Source organism: Pagrus pagrus, assembly GCF_965226575.1.
Source record: "Pagrus pagrus genome assembly, chromosome: 11".
Classification (NCBI taxonomy): domain Eukaryota; kingdom Metazoa; phylum Chordata; class Actinopteri; order Spariformes; family Sparidae; genus Pagrus; species Pagrus pagrus.
The window spans coordinates 16977974-16993050 of record NC_140195.1 but is presented as its reverse complement, the minus strand read 5'-3'; the positions used below and the strand labels follow the sequence as shown (position 1 = coordinate 16993050).

General features: G+C 41.9%; 1 protein-coding gene across 1 annotated transcript in view; it reads left to right on the top strand.

Annotated features, from left to right (window-relative positions):
• LOC311265644 (adenylate cyclase type 6-like) overlaps nt 1-13725 on the top strand; it is a 39164-nt gene extending 25439 nt beyond the window's left edge. Inside the window, exons 6-23 of the mRNA XM_084367527.1 lie at nt 1494-1605; nt 1907-2034; nt 2425-2583; nt 2668-2809; nt 2954-3082; nt 4845-4873; nt 5120-5267; nt 5368-5465; nt 5608-5695; nt 5829-5945; nt 8314-8466; nt 8653-8822; nt 9185-9214; nt 9327-9459; nt 9853-10116; nt 10219-10423; nt 10611-10735; nt 13263-13725. Coding sequence (XP_084223653.1) covers nt 1494-1605; nt 1907-2034; nt 2425-2583; nt 2668-2809; nt 2954-3082; nt 4845-4873; nt 5120-5267; nt 5368-5465; nt 5608-5695; nt 5829-5945; nt 8314-8466; nt 8653-8822; nt 9185-9214; nt 9327-9459; nt 9853-10116; nt 10219-10423; nt 10611-10735; nt 13263-13391 — 2359 coding nt within the window. The 3' untranslated portion in view covers nt 13392-13725. The remainder of the gene's footprint in view (nt 1-1493; nt 1606-1906; nt 2035-2424; nt 2584-2667; nt 2810-2953; nt 3083-4844; nt 4874-5119; nt 5268-5367; nt 5466-5607; nt 5696-5828; nt 5946-8313; nt 8467-8652; nt 8823-9184; nt 9215-9326; nt 9460-9852; nt 10117-10218; nt 10424-10610; nt 10736-13262) is intronic.
• Nucleotides 13726-15077: the final 1352 nt, after the last annotated feature.

The following is a 15077-nucleotide window of genomic DNA, read 5'->3' as shown; positions in this document are numbered from 1 at the left end:
CATCTCAGGCAATGCTGCAGAGTAATGCAAAAGTAATGCATAGTTTCAAATATTAGGAGCAGTGTGAAATACTCTTTTTTGTACCTACCCCAACACTGCTTCTAAAACCAAACAACAAATAAATCTAAGTTATATGTTTTTCTGATCCTATTGACGGCGTCTTTACATGGAAAATGGGCCTCTACTTGTGATACAGGTCATTGACACTCAACATGCTGTTGGTCAAACTAATTCATGATGTGTGTGACGCTACTTATAATCATAGTTAAAAAAATACTTATTAGGCCAGTTCAGCCAAATTACAGAAAGCTGTTTTCTCACTTGCTCAGAGTATTTGGCCATGTAGGAAGTTTGCCCAGATTTTTTGAGGCGGTTGTTTTTTTCTGCATGGAAATGTTTTTCTAGTAGATATAGTAGCAGCTCCAATGAAAACTGCTCAGACTGACTGCATGTGTTAACTAGGCCAGATATCAACACTGTTGTAAAGGGGGCCTAAAAGTCATACTTACTTGAGTAAAAGAAATATTGCTTTGATAAAAGTGAAAGTCACTCATGAAAATAGTACTTGAGTAAAAGTCTTTAAGTATCTGTATAATATAATAATAATAATAAGAATAAGAATATTTACATGTTTGTACTGTATTTATGGTATGCTATAGATGCTCAATTATCGGATCTGATATGATAGGTTTTTTTTTTATCCTATTGCCGAAAAAATATATACATTTTTAAATGTTTACTTTAGATCTGATGCAGCATGTATTCTGCAAAGTAACTAAAGTTATCAAGTAAATGTAGTGGAGTAAAAGTAGCATACTGTAGTAGTAGTACAGTATGTGACTTCAAAATGTAGTAGAGTGGAAGTAGCAGAAAACAGAAATACTCAACTAAAGTACAAGTACTTTAAAATTGTACTTTAGGACAGTACTTGAGTAAATGTACTACATTTCATCACTGGATTCCACTAGGAATAAGTGAGGAAATACATTTGTGTTGTTGTTGTTGTTTTTCTGTGTGAACTGACCCTTTAAAGACAAGCTCTTGCATCATGGCTCACAGCCTTAGCTCAGGGTGGGAGATTGCTGGAGCAGCGCTCCCCCAGTGGATTACCTCATGGGACTAACAGCGCCATCTGTCACCTTCGGCTGGAACTCCCCCTGTCTGTGGTGTTGTTTATCCTGTCCTTTCATTACTATCAAAAGTTAGCAATGAAAGGCATGCAGACAGGGGGACAGGGGGTGGTGTTCTCAGAGGGACGGGGCTGGAGGAGGTGACCTACATTGGCCTAGATGATGAGAGCCAGAGCTGAACAAATGTCTGCCTCTCTCCCTCCCCTGCTCACATAGCAGCTGGACAGTGAGAAGGGAGGGAGGGAGGCAGTAGACCATGCTAACTAACTCTATACTTTATTGATTGGTCTCGTTCTCTGTCTCCTTTGTCTTCCTTTTCCTCTCTGTCTCCCCTCGCCACCTCCACCATCACCTCTCCTGCAGCATACTGTTTGCAGACATCGAGGGCTTCACCAGCCTGGCGTCTCAGTGCACGGCGCAGGAGCTGGTCATGACACTGAACGAGCTGTTCGCCCGCTTTGACAAGCTGGCCTCGGTGAGCGCTGACAGCCTGCCGCAGCCATTTTCACAGCAGAACTTTAAACCATTGTTGCTTATGTAACTGTACAGTGTGTAGCCTCCGCTGTTTGTATGACAAAGCCTACATGATGTACTTGTTGGTGGGGGGGAGGGGGCTGTTACTTAAGCATTGTGTAAGGCATCAATTAGACTATGCTGAGACTGATGAGTCATCTAAGTTGAGCATAAAAAGCTTTATATTTTACATGAGCATGCTGTGAGTTAGCCGTAATTGAAGGACTAATTTGTGCGTGTGTGTGTGTGTCCGTGCTGTACAGGAGAACCACTGCCTGCGTATTAAAATCCTAGGGGACTGCTACTACTGTGTGTCAGGGCTGCCTGAGCCCCGGGCTGACCATGCCCACTGCTGTGTGGAGATGGGAGTAGACATGATCGAGGCCATCTCGTGAGTCAAACACACACTGATGCACCGAAACACACTCAGAACAAGAAAAGACACCCTCACAGGCGTGCACTCCGGTGAAGTTAAAGGTGCACTATGTGGTTTGGGGGAAATAACGAAATAAACAAACTCTCTTTGTTTTCACGAATAAACTGAATTGAACACAATTTCATACTGTTTTACTTTGTATATATGTGACGGACCCCGCCACCTTTTTAGCTTCAAACGATGTTCTGGGGACCTTATTTTCCTGGAAAATGGAAAATATTAAAATTCTGAGTTTGAATGTGTTCGGTGCCCCTTTATGGTGTAGCAGGTTTCGAGGAGACGCTGTGAAGCTGAAGGTGACACTAGTTTTTTGACACTAGCGTGTGCATGTGTGTGTCACTGCAGGCTGGTGAGAGAGGTGACGGGCGTTAATGTGAACATGCGGGTGGGCATCCACAGCGGGCGCGTTCACTGCGGGGTGCTGGGCCTGCGCAAGTGGCAGTTTGACGTCTGGTCCAACGACGTGACGCTCGCCAACCAAATGGAGGCCGGGGGGAAGGCTGGGTAAGTCCCTCCCACTCCGCCTGCTAATGCAGTGACGTGAGCTCAAGTAGCACATTTAGATACTAACACGCTATGTGTTTGTAGGCGTATACACATCACCAACGCCACGCTGCAGTATCTCAACGGGGACTACGAGGTGGAGCCTGGATTCGGAGGGGAGAGGAACGCTTACCTGAAGGAAAACAACATTGAGACCTTCTTGGTGCTCGGCTGCAGCCAGAAGAGGGTAAGTGAACGCTCACACACACACACACACACACACACAAACTTCACACTAGCGCCACATTTCACACAAACAGTAAAATGGCTTGTCACCTGGCGTCGAAGTTGGTTGAAACATTTACCCTGGTGCGTTCTTCCTCACTTCCAGAAAGAAGAGAAAGCTATGATGGCCAAGATGCAGCGAGCACGTGCAAATTCTGCAGAGGGATTGATGCCACGCTGGGTGCCTGACAGATCATTCTCCAGAACCAAGGAGTCCAAAGTCTTCAGGCAGATGGTGAGTTATACACAGGGAGCACTTAGCTGAGCTCACGGCACCTGTTCTTCTTGTCCGTATCCAGTTTCCTGTGTCATTCTCTCCACTCTCTGAAATCATAAATATCCTTCCTTATCATGTAAAGTAGCTGCTAATATTAGCGATTTCTCTCCGGTCTTTCAGGGTCATGGGAACTGTTGTTGGGGCAAAACTTCTTATCAGTACAATTTACACAAACTTTATTTCTTCTCATATAATCTCTAAAAACAATCCTTATTTTGTTAGTCATGCTAGCAGCATGGCTCTAAGTTGATCCTGACTGAAATATCCCAACAGCTATTTCATGGATGCCATTACATTTTGGTACAGGCATTCATGTCCACCTCGGGATGAAGTGTAATAACTTTGGTGATCCTGTGGCGTTTCTTCTAGTGTCATCATAAGGTCAAAATATTTGTATGTCCATTAATTTTATTTACAGCCAAATACTTGCAAAACTAATGACATTCTCGTGTGCCTCGGCTGCACTTTGAGTTCTTTCTGTTAGATAACTGTGCAGAATAACAAGGGAGTGGAGGATAAGCTCTAATGGTTCTTCTCAGCATGCAGATAAGATGTTAGGAACTGGATATTCCTGTCTTTGTTCTGTCTTCTGTGCTTTCTAACTATTTTTTCAACGTCTCAACAACAGTAATAGATAGCAGCAGAGATGACCTAGCTTTGTTGGCTAACCCAGAAGTTAGCGTTGCTCTCGTTCATAGGAGTTTTAAATTGGATTTTGAATTATTGCAGACAGTAAACTTACATGTTTTGTCCAGCAAGATCATCTTCTTAAGTGAACACTACTTTTGTAATTCTTTAAGTGTAAATGCAGTCAACGGTAGTATAAAGCTGCCTCACTGAAGACTTTTGGAGTTGAAACATAACATGGACATTCTTTGCAAGTAGCTTGCTTCATTTTTTATTTGTACTCAACCTTCGTCCTCATCCTTGAAGAGCACCTCAGTACAGCGCTTGCCTTATTTTTTCTATGTTATCGTAGAGTTAGAATAGCTTGCAACTAAAACCGCCTGCCGAGACAGACTTGAGAGTAGAGGGGACTTTGTGTTCAACGTGATGACGTTTACAGTCTGAGATAACGGAGCTTGAAATGCAAAAATGCTTACTTATGTAGGGCTCATTCCCGCTGCACTCTTTGTTAGCATGCTTGCACGGTAAAACTAAGACTCTGGCAAAATCCTAAAATACCTTCACCTTGAATGAACAAGATGTTCTATAAAATTGAATTGGAGTGTCAAATGTGTAGAGAACTGTTTGTAAGCTAAAGCCCAAAGGAGACAATGGGAATGTGAGAAGAAGTATTGATCTGTGCCCGTCAAACAAACAGGAGTTACAACAGGGCTCCCAGGGATTCACCCAGTGCATCATTTACTACTGAAGCTAATCAGATGAGGCTGCAGCTGCAGATATTTCTCTTTCTCACTCACTCTCTCCTACTTCCTCCCTCTCTTTATGCCACAAGTCTCATTTTCTTGTCTTTCCTACATTCTTCCCCTCTCCTCCTCCTTTTGTCCTCTGCATCTCAGTGGGTTTGAGCCCTAGGGGGCAAAGAGGGTGTAATTTGAAGCCTCTGAGCATTAATTAAAACATCAGTCTGGCTCTCAGGGATTAGCTGTGCAGATGTCTGAGTCTCTGTCTATTTTTCAGTTGTACTGTGGCTACACGATAATCTCTCTCCCTTTTTCTTTCCCCCGTTTTCACTGTCTGTTGTTGTTTTTCTCAGGGCATCGATGAGGCATCCAGCAAAGACAAGTGAGTGTTTTGCCCTCAGTTTTTGTTATCAGTGTGATTTTTTGTTATTAGCGGTTGACCGGCAGACTGTCACTGTAGCGGTCTAACTTTAGAGCCCACTGTTGGTTTAAAACAGTCTGATCCAAGCCAGCACTAATACCACTTTAGCTCTGAGTCATCCTGCCTGTCACAGCATAGGCCAACTTCCTCATGGATACAAACACACACCGTGACCAACAGTGACCTATTGTTCCATCTACCTCGCAGCCGCTGCGCTCAGGAAGCCCTGAACCCTGAGGATGAGGTGGATGAGTTTCTTGGTCGGGCAATCGACGCACGCAGCATCGACCAGCTGAGGAAAGACCACGTCAAGAAGTTCCTGCTCACCTTTCAGACCGCCGACCTCGAGAAGAAGGTTGGTGTTTGATTGGAGCCACCGTAACTCCTTGTCAAGTAAAATTCCTCTTTAATTGAGCAGCAAGGAAACTTATTTCTCTTTGATTTTCTGTTTCCAGTACTCCAAAAAGGTCGATGATCGTTTCGGGGGATATGTGGCCTGCACGCTTCTCGTTTTCTGTTGCATCTGTTTCATCCAGATTATAATTTTCCCAAAGTAAGTCACTCTTTCCGATAAGTTGCCTTTCCCAGTTTCCCAGTTATACTGAACTGTGGACAGGAAATGTGGTTGTGATTAGTTTATGAGGAGTTAATGAGAGTTATATATCCTAATGAGCCTGTTGTCTTCTCTTCCGCAGAACACCACTTATGCTCGGTCTTTACATCAGCATCTTCATCATCCTCGCCAACATCCTCTTCATCTGTGCCATCTACTCCTGCATCAAAGTGAGAAACAGAGGCCCTTCGCCACTCATATGTTTTCTCTCGCAGACATCTTCAGATAAGAGTCATTATCATATGTCTTCAGCCAGCATCACTAATGGTATTAACTCTCTGTTATCTGCTGTGTGTGTTCAAGCTCTTCCCAGATGCCTTGCAGACTGTAACCAAGAAAATAGTCCAGTCTCGTGCCAACAGCACACTGGTGGGCGTCCTCACCATCCTCCTCCTCTTCATTTCCTCCTTTGCTAACATGGTAGGGACTACAGCTCTTCATGTTGTCAGTTTTGTATCATGTAACGTGTTGTTTCAAATTTGCCACCACAGTGACATAAGGGAAGAGGTTAGGTACAGTATCAGCCTGAGCACCATCTGTCTGTCCTTCCATTCATCCATCACACTTCTTCTCTGATTTCTGATGTTTACTGACATTATGTAAACCTATTTAGTACTGCTATGTGTAAAAGGCGATCAAAACAATTTTAATGCTGGCACCACTGTGTATGCCAAATCACAGATGAAGAAACAAACAACAGAAGTGTTAAAACTCATCGAAAGATAAAAATCATTGTCTGTGACAGTTGTCTGACTCACAGCTGTGCATCAGCAAAACATACAAATGTGCCTACTGTGCTTTTTAAACGATGGTATGTAGCCACAAAAGCGATAATGTGGCTATGGTTTAGCAACGTTTTTACTGTATATTTTTAAATTTTTCCTTTATTTGCACACACATAAGATTGCATGAAATTTAGATAATGAAAAGATTTGACAGGTCAAGTTAAAGTTTATTGTGGCTCAATATCACAAAGCACGCCTCAAACAGCTGTCTAAGTAATAAAAAACAACAAATAAGCATACATTTCGCTCAATGTTTGCTAAAAACGCTAAATCATAAGAAAGGCATTAAAGGCGACTATTTACGATAAAATAATACATTAAACATTATCACAATCTTAACACGTACTGATGTCAGAACAGCACAAATACAAGAACACACACGTACTGTATACAGAAAAAAGTGTGCCCACAAAGGCTAAGTTAAAGTTGGATTGCAGTATTTAGGGCCGACTAACTGAGGTTGAAGGCTGATGCGAAAAGACGTGTTTTGAATTTACTTTTGAGGGAGTCGACTGAGCTAGCCTTTTGAATTTGGGTGGAAAGACGATTCTGAAGAAGAGGGGCTTGGTAAGGCCAAGAAGGCTTATGCAATGGACCCTTTATAGAAAAATAAAAAACAATAAAAAAATGAATGTAACATAATTTAGGAAAATGCAACAAGAAGCACACACAATAGGCAGAAGAATAACCAATCAACAGACAATTATTCAATAAAAACAAAGAAATACCTGAATGAATTTCAGAAAAACAAAAAAAAAATGTATCTACACGTAAAAGAAATACTGAGACATCATAAATTAAATGTGATGACAATTTCTGTATCTGTTGTTATAATTCGTTATAATTCTTTAAGATATTAATCTGACTGCTGCCGGTCCAGGACAGGTGTCGCCTTGTGTGCCACTCATTGTTCGTGCTCTGTAGCTGTTTTGTTTTGCTGATCCACTTGTGTGATTGGCTGCCTGCAGGGTTGTTTCAGCCTGTGGTTGCTCATTGTCACACTCCAACATCATTCTAGCCAAATTAGATTTCACAGGGACTTATTCAGTGGCTTGTTTGCTCAGTTCAGCGGCTGCCTTCTGCATTTCTGTACTGTATAGTCTCAGTATGCTCATCCTTTAGACACTTTGTCTGATTAATGTATTTTTATAAATTTCATTGATAGAAAAATGAGGATTATTTCTTGGATGAAAACAAGCAGGTTATTGAAAGATGTAATATCTTTGGTGTGATTAAAAAGAAAAATACATTATTTACATAGTTTATTCACCAGAGACTGTATTTCAAATGTAAAATGTCCTGCTCAGTACATATCTAGGTCAAAAATCTTTAAAGGGGCTCTAAGAAGATTTGGAGAAGAAATTCAAACTCAGAATTTATTTTTAATATTTACAATATTAATGAGGTAATAATACAAAATAAGTGAATAAACAAGCTGCTCTCAGAGGAAATTAAGGTCCCCAGAACACAGTTTGAAGCTCGAAAGGTGGCAGGGTCCGCCAAATATAAACACAGTGAAACAGTATGAAATTGTGTTGTCCTTTAAGGTCAGTTTGTTTATTCAGTTTAATCGTGAAAACAAAGAGAGTTTCCTTGTTTAGTTTGTTTAGGCATAAACAGTTTAAAAAAAGAAAGATCTTTCTCTCCTGATTAAAATTTCTTCCCCAAAACTACATCGTGCACCTTTAATTACAGATAAGCAACAGATCCTTTATTAAAACAAATGCAAAATACAAATATATAACGTACATAATATACATACAGGTAACTCTCAAACATGGATGTTGCTCTTGGCCTCATAAACCGGTATCTTCCTCCCTTATCCCTGCTTTTTGCATGCATAAACCCATTATCAATCGGGCTCTACCGTCATTTGATAGGGATAAAAAAATATTTACATGTTTAACGATTGTAGCTCTCTGTTTGCAGCATTACATTCCTGTGTTGTTTCACCTTTACTTGCTGGCAGTTAATTGACAGACTGTCTCCTTCCTCCCTGCCAGTTTACCTGCAGCAGAGAGAATCTGAGGGAGTGTTTGGAGAACGAGCTGAACACAACCTCAGTGACTCGCTGCCTGCTGCTCAACCTGACCAAGACCGCAGAGGACGGTCTGACTCTGTGTTTCAGCCAGGTCATGCCCTGCCATTTCCCCGAGGTCAGTCTCAGAACATTTTAGCATGTGTGTGTATATTGCTTAGATGCAAAGTGTGGGCCTACGTGGTCATGTACGTGTGTGTTTTTCTGTGTGCCTGAAAAGAATGTTTGAATATTCACCTGACCTTCCTCCTCCTCCTCCTCCTCCTCCTCCTCCTCGTCCCTCGCTGCCTCCTCTCTGCTGCAGTATTTCAACTACAGCGTACTGCTGACCCTGCTGGCCTGCTCCGTGTTCCTCCACATCAGCAGCATAGGGAAGCTGGCTCTGATGTTGTTCATCCAGCTCACTTTCCTCCTGCTGGTGGAGTGGCCTCAGGTGGTCCTGTTCGACAACGCAGACCTGCTGGTCAACACCCTGTGAGTCCCCTGCCAGGAACACACACACACACACACACACACACACACGCACACACACACACACACACACAATCCCTCCTTTTACAATTCTGAAGTGATTCATTCAGCTCTCGTGTCACAATACCATGGTTCAGGTTGGACATGGCCTACTTTTTCACGATAAGGTTTAGATTGTAAAAGGCCTACTTTCTTGTGTGCCACTTGTGCTCTAATCCTATTTTCTGAAAATGTTCTTGTTTTTTTGTCCTCAGGCAACCATCACCTGTTAATGATTGGCTACTACACTACTATTTGTTTTGTACTGCCTGATTTCAGTGACTCATATGGTTTGTAGACATTGATTTCTCTTTTCTATTTTCCAGGCCTAGTTTCAATGAAACTGCAGAACAGTGGTAAGGAGCATTCACTTATTTGTGTGTTTTAATGCGCGTCAGGTTGCGTACATTTTACTCCCATGCAAGATAATGATTCACGACTCTTGTCAACTCCTTTTTCCCTCCTCAGCCTGGAGGGCATGAGCAAGGTACCCTTAAAGGTCATGACCCCTGTAATCCTGACAGTGTTTGTTCTGGCTCTCTACCTGCATGGCCAGCAGGTGGAGTCCACCGCACGCCTTGACTTCCTCTGGAAGCTGCAGGTAAACGAAACAGTTTCATGCATAAAAAGGGAACAAAACTAAAGCTATTAGGGAAAGAGATGACTGGTTCCTCTATATAATTCAAAGTCAAAATCAAACAAACATGTGTCAGGTGCTCCTGGAAGTAGGGAAGTACTTATATAGTACTTCAAAGAAGGCAAACCAGGTGGTCCAAATATGAGAAAATCTAACAGAGGGAGAAAATATTAAAATCTTTTGCAACATTGCTACATGAGTACTCTGTACTCATGTAGCAATGTTGTAATAACTGTATAACTATAAACACCTGGCAAAGTACTCAAACTCATTCATATTACAATAGCTTATGAGAGTATAAAGAGGAGAGTTTGTACTGAGACTAAGCAAACCACATTTCTCCTTGTCCCTCCTCAGGCCACAGAGGAGAAGGAGGAGATGGAGGAGCTGCAGGCGTACAACCGCCGCCTGCTCCACAACATCCTGCCCAAGGACGTAGCCGCCCACTTCCTTGCACGGGAGCGCCGGAATGACGAGTTGTACTACCAGTCGTGCGAGTGCGTCGCTGTCATGTTTGCCTCCATCAGCAACTTTTCCGAGTTTTACGTGGAGCTGGAGGCTAACAATGAGGGAGTAGAGTGTCTCAGGCTGCTCAACGAGATCATCGCTGATTTTGACGAGGTGAGAAGAAAGGATGAATGCAAATCAACAGTTGTTGTTCTGCCAAGCGAGTGCTGCTTAGTTTGTCTCATGTCCTCTTCTGATGCACCGTTTTGTCTCTAGATCATCAGTGAGGAGAGGTTCCGTCAGCTGGAGAAAATCAAGACTATCGGCTCCACCTACATGGCAGCCTCTGGCCTCAACGACTCCACCTATGACAGAGAGGGCCGTTCACACATCCTGGCTCTGGCTGACTACGCCATGAGGCTTAGGGAGCAGATGAAATACATCAACGAGCACTCCTTCAACAACTTCCAGATGAAGATCGGTAAGCCTGGAAGGTGGTGGAGAAACATTATCTGATAATCTTCTTTCGGTTGGCATTTGTTTAAAAGAAAATCCTTTTCCCGGTCAAAGGAGAACTACAGTAATCTACTTCCTGAGAAACAGCAGTATAATTGAGTTAACATGATGGAGCTAGTATGATGTAACACAGTGAGGTAATTTGTTCTCAGGGTTGAACATGGGGCCAGTGGTAGCAGGGGTGATTGGAGCCAGGAAACCCCAGTATGATATCTGGGGGAACACAGTGAATGTGGCCAGCCGGATGGACAGCACAGGAGTACCAGACTACATCCAGGTACTTTACATGAACATTTCACAGTTTTAGTTATCATTAAAGGTCCCATGTTGTAGAGAGCAAGATTTCCATGTCTTTTTAGACTATAAAGCCTGCACTATGCACCTTCAAACAAGTCGTCAGGACTTCCCTCAGCAATGTCCGCAGTTTGTCCGCAGTTTGTCCGCAGTTTATCCGCGGTTTGTCCGCGGTTTGGCTGCGGTTTGGCGGTGACTGCTCAGTCCTGTAAGACCTGATGAATCAGAAGAGACTGGGTTTTTAAGAAGGTGGGCCTTAAAGAGACGGGCATGCAAACCGAGCGTGAATAGTGCTGCAGCAATGGACAGTGTGAGAAAAATAATGTATTTTTTAACATTAAAACATGTAAACATTTTCTAGTACACACCCAAAATAAAAATATGAACCTGAAAATGAGAATGATATGACACCACTGAAAAGATGTCTCTGGCATAAAACTGGGCTGTCGTTCCAGTAGGAAGACACAAATATTTTTGGAATTGGTGCTACATGATCAGAGAAAACAGAGAAAGGGGGCAGTGGTATTCCCTTTTGCTCAAAAGGTAGAAAACCTAGAACAACCAGAATGCATTGTGCCGCACCGGACCAATGAAAACAGGAAACAGTAAACCGGCCAGGTCAAAACAAACAACATCATATCAACATCTGAAAACATTTTGGGGGAGAAAAAGACAATGAACAGGATCATGGTTCATATTTTATCAGCACTGCCTTGTTTTGCATTTTAATCTACATTTTTTCAGTGTCTGTTTTCACAATACAGAAACATGAGAAATGCCGGTGACTTATGCTAAAATATGTTTCTTAAGGCATTTTATGTGAGAAATAGGTAGTGTAGAGACAGGATTATCTGACTTTACTCTGTGTGTCTGTAGACCAGCGGTGACAAATTGTGGAACATAATCCGTAGTTGATACAACAGTCCTAAACAGTCTAGGTGCAGTCAAAATGGAGTGAAGTTTAACACTGTTCGTTTGTGGTTTAAAAAAAAAAACTGCAAACTTCCAGTTTCAGTAAATCTGCCAACACAGAATACTGATCTAATTACTTTAGAAATTAGTCACCACGCTGTCTGTAGTGTGTATCAGTGATGTTTATTCATACCCAGAATTGTCTTTCCTGAAACTCATACAGATACCAGTTCTACGAATACAATCAAACAAGCCTTACAGTACAATGATTCAGATCCAGACATCTGCTCTGCAGGAGTGCCCCTGAGCAAAAATCCCTGTCAGCACCGACATGCGAAACAGAGCTCTCGTTTCCCTCTGGAGGAGGACAGAAAGATAAATATGAATTCCCCACATTGTTTTCATCTTCAAAAGGGGAATCAGTAGTAAACAGTACTTGCATGTTCCTCTGAGAGACAGTGTCAGTCCTGTTAGTTAAGGACAACATATTTCAGCAGCTCATTCATGGATATAAATAGTCGATGTTAACACTCATTTTGAAACGTGCTAGCCTAGCTGAGAGCTGTGGTGAGATTATTTGCACCAAATGACAGAAATTAGCTGGCTGCTAGAAAGATTACAGTCAGAACAATGCCGCCATCTGTTGTATAGAATGAGTCACTGCAAGTCAAATTGTCAAACAGTGGGACGGCAACAGATGATTATTTCCATTCTCAAATAATCTTGTGATTGGAAAAATGGAAAAAAGTCCCCATCAGATGATTCAATCTACAGTCCAAAACCCAAATATTCAACTATATGAAAAAGGAGAAAAGATGAAAATTCTTACCTTTGAAAAGCTGGAACTAGTGAATGTTTGACATTTACTGTATGCTTGATAAATAACTTAAAGGAGACACGCTCATTTTCAAGTTCATCATTTTATTTTGGGTCACTACTAGAATAGGAAAAAAAATCGCATCAGTTTTCTCATACAGCAGCACTGTATTCCCCCAATGTGCCCGCCTCCTGAATACCCAGTCTCCTCTCATTGGTCAGCTTACCGTCCACCATGTCTCCGGTCGGGTCCGTCATGTTTTGAGCTTCCAGTTAGCTTCACTTCTACCGTGAATGTAGGCATAAATTATGCAAATGTGCGACATTGTGACGTAATGTGATGTCACAAAGTCACAGAATTAAGGCGGGACTTCTGACGAGGCAGTTTTCTGTGGGAGAGAGGAGCCTCTGCTGATGGACTTTTTAACTGTCAAGACCTTTTACATGCACAAGAACTTTTACAAAACACTGAGGGAAAGGGAAAAAATGAAAAAGCATAATAAGTCTCCTTTAAACTATAACGATTGTCGTGAGATTATTGTGGACAAATTTTCTGACGATGTACTATTTGTTTCATTACTGATAAATAAATAAATCTATTTTGCTTTACTTACAAAATGCAACTTTACTTTTTAAACATTTTATCTATATAAATATCCCATGCCTTCATCAAAGTCACTGTAGGGACATTATTCAATATGAAACTGGGACAGACAGTATTTCTCTTCGGAAGGGTTTAGTGTCTCACATCCTGAGTGTCAAATTTCCGTGTCCTCTCTTAGGTGACCACAGACCTGCACCACGTGCTGGTCAACAACGGATACCAGCTGGACTGTCGAGGTGTTGTCAAGGTGAAGGGGAAGGGCGAGATGACCACTTACTTCCTCACCAGCGGCCCCCCAGGCAGTTAACAACGGAGAGGCCGACCGCAGCGTGACTCCCACTGCACTAACAAGACAGAGACTGCAGAGAGGCTGAGTGGTCAGCTCGGCGATAAGCACCGAAGCGCGGTGCGAACACACTGGGGGACAGGAGACGGTCGACGCATACGAGCTCGGCCTGTCTGTATGTTGTCACGTACTCAGATGCACACATGTAGGACCGTGTTTGAAGATGCTCGAGAGATCACGAAGCCCAGTTGCCTTAGAACGGAAGTGGCTATGCTTGTGTTTATGAGCAATAGTACAAGTATTTCATCTGGAGTCGTTATTTATTTTCATGCAGATGGATTTTGTGATGACCTATATACATACATATATATATATATATGTATATATATATATATATATATATATATATATATATATATATATACATATATATACAAAGAAGACTTAAAGGAAAATATGCAAGGACAACATGAAGGATGAAATGACCAAAGAACAAATGTTTGATATGAAACACACACTAATGATTCAGTTTGAAAGTACAGTAACTTTGAGTAATTTATTCAGTTTTGACAACAAAGGCCACGGTAACGTCACTGTCGTTGATAGTGACAAACACTTTTTTTTGTTATGGACTTATTCATGAAGGAGAACACGCACACATACAGTACGCAGATAGAAAACACAATAACCTTGGCTTGGACTGGCTGTGTTTCTTATCAGGGCCTTCTTTGTTTCTTCCAGCCTGTGATTAGCCACAGTCTGGACACAAGGCTGTTTGTTGTTCACTGATATGTACGATTGATTACGCGCTCCTTGCGATGTATTTTTGGTTCAAAAGTACAAAATGAAGGAAGAGCAGTTGCGTTAGTATCACGGTACTGAAGAGAGATTGTTAAACTGTTATGAAACATTTTATATAAGTGTGTGTGAGTACGGTATGTGTGGGTGTTTGGGTGTGTGTGTGTGTATGGGTGTGAACACACGTAGCTGAATGCTGATCTTTATCTATAAAGGGGCATACTGTAACTTTTCACTGTGAGGTTTTTATGATACTGTATGACAATGCTTTCTTGCCAAACTGGTTGCTGCGAGGCATGTTTTATATTATTCTTTGGAGTTGTGTGCCCATTCCTGATTTCTTGTGTCAAAATGATCCTTTGGAGAGAATTATGTCTACTGCGCCTTTTACTGGACTGTGATTCTGACTGATTTCATTCCAGACCTAAATAAGCAAAAGCCTACGAAACGTATATTTTGGATTGTGTTACACAAGTGAGCTGGTTTCCTGACAGCTTCAGGATTAACTGTATGCAGGATTTCTCCGTCTGCTCACAAATATTGCCTTGAGATTATGCAGTTCCAAGGTCCACATACTTCATGGACCACAACTTTACACAACAGTATTTGACCCTAGCTGGTTGTATTTGGCACATGGAGGATTGAAAAACCCCCAAATTAATAATAATATGAATGTATGTCATGATGAATATGAAACTACTACTGAAGAAAACCACTCTTTACATTGCCTTTGGTACTGAGGAAGAAACTTAATCATTGAACTAGACGCCCATTTGATTAGACTACAAGTTGGCTGATAAGTGGAGGTGTGTTTTATATTTAGACGAGATGTACACCTGGTGTTGATGTGCTCACTTTTCTGTCTGAGCCTAAAACTGCTGCTTTCACAGGCGGCAAAAAAGATCCTCA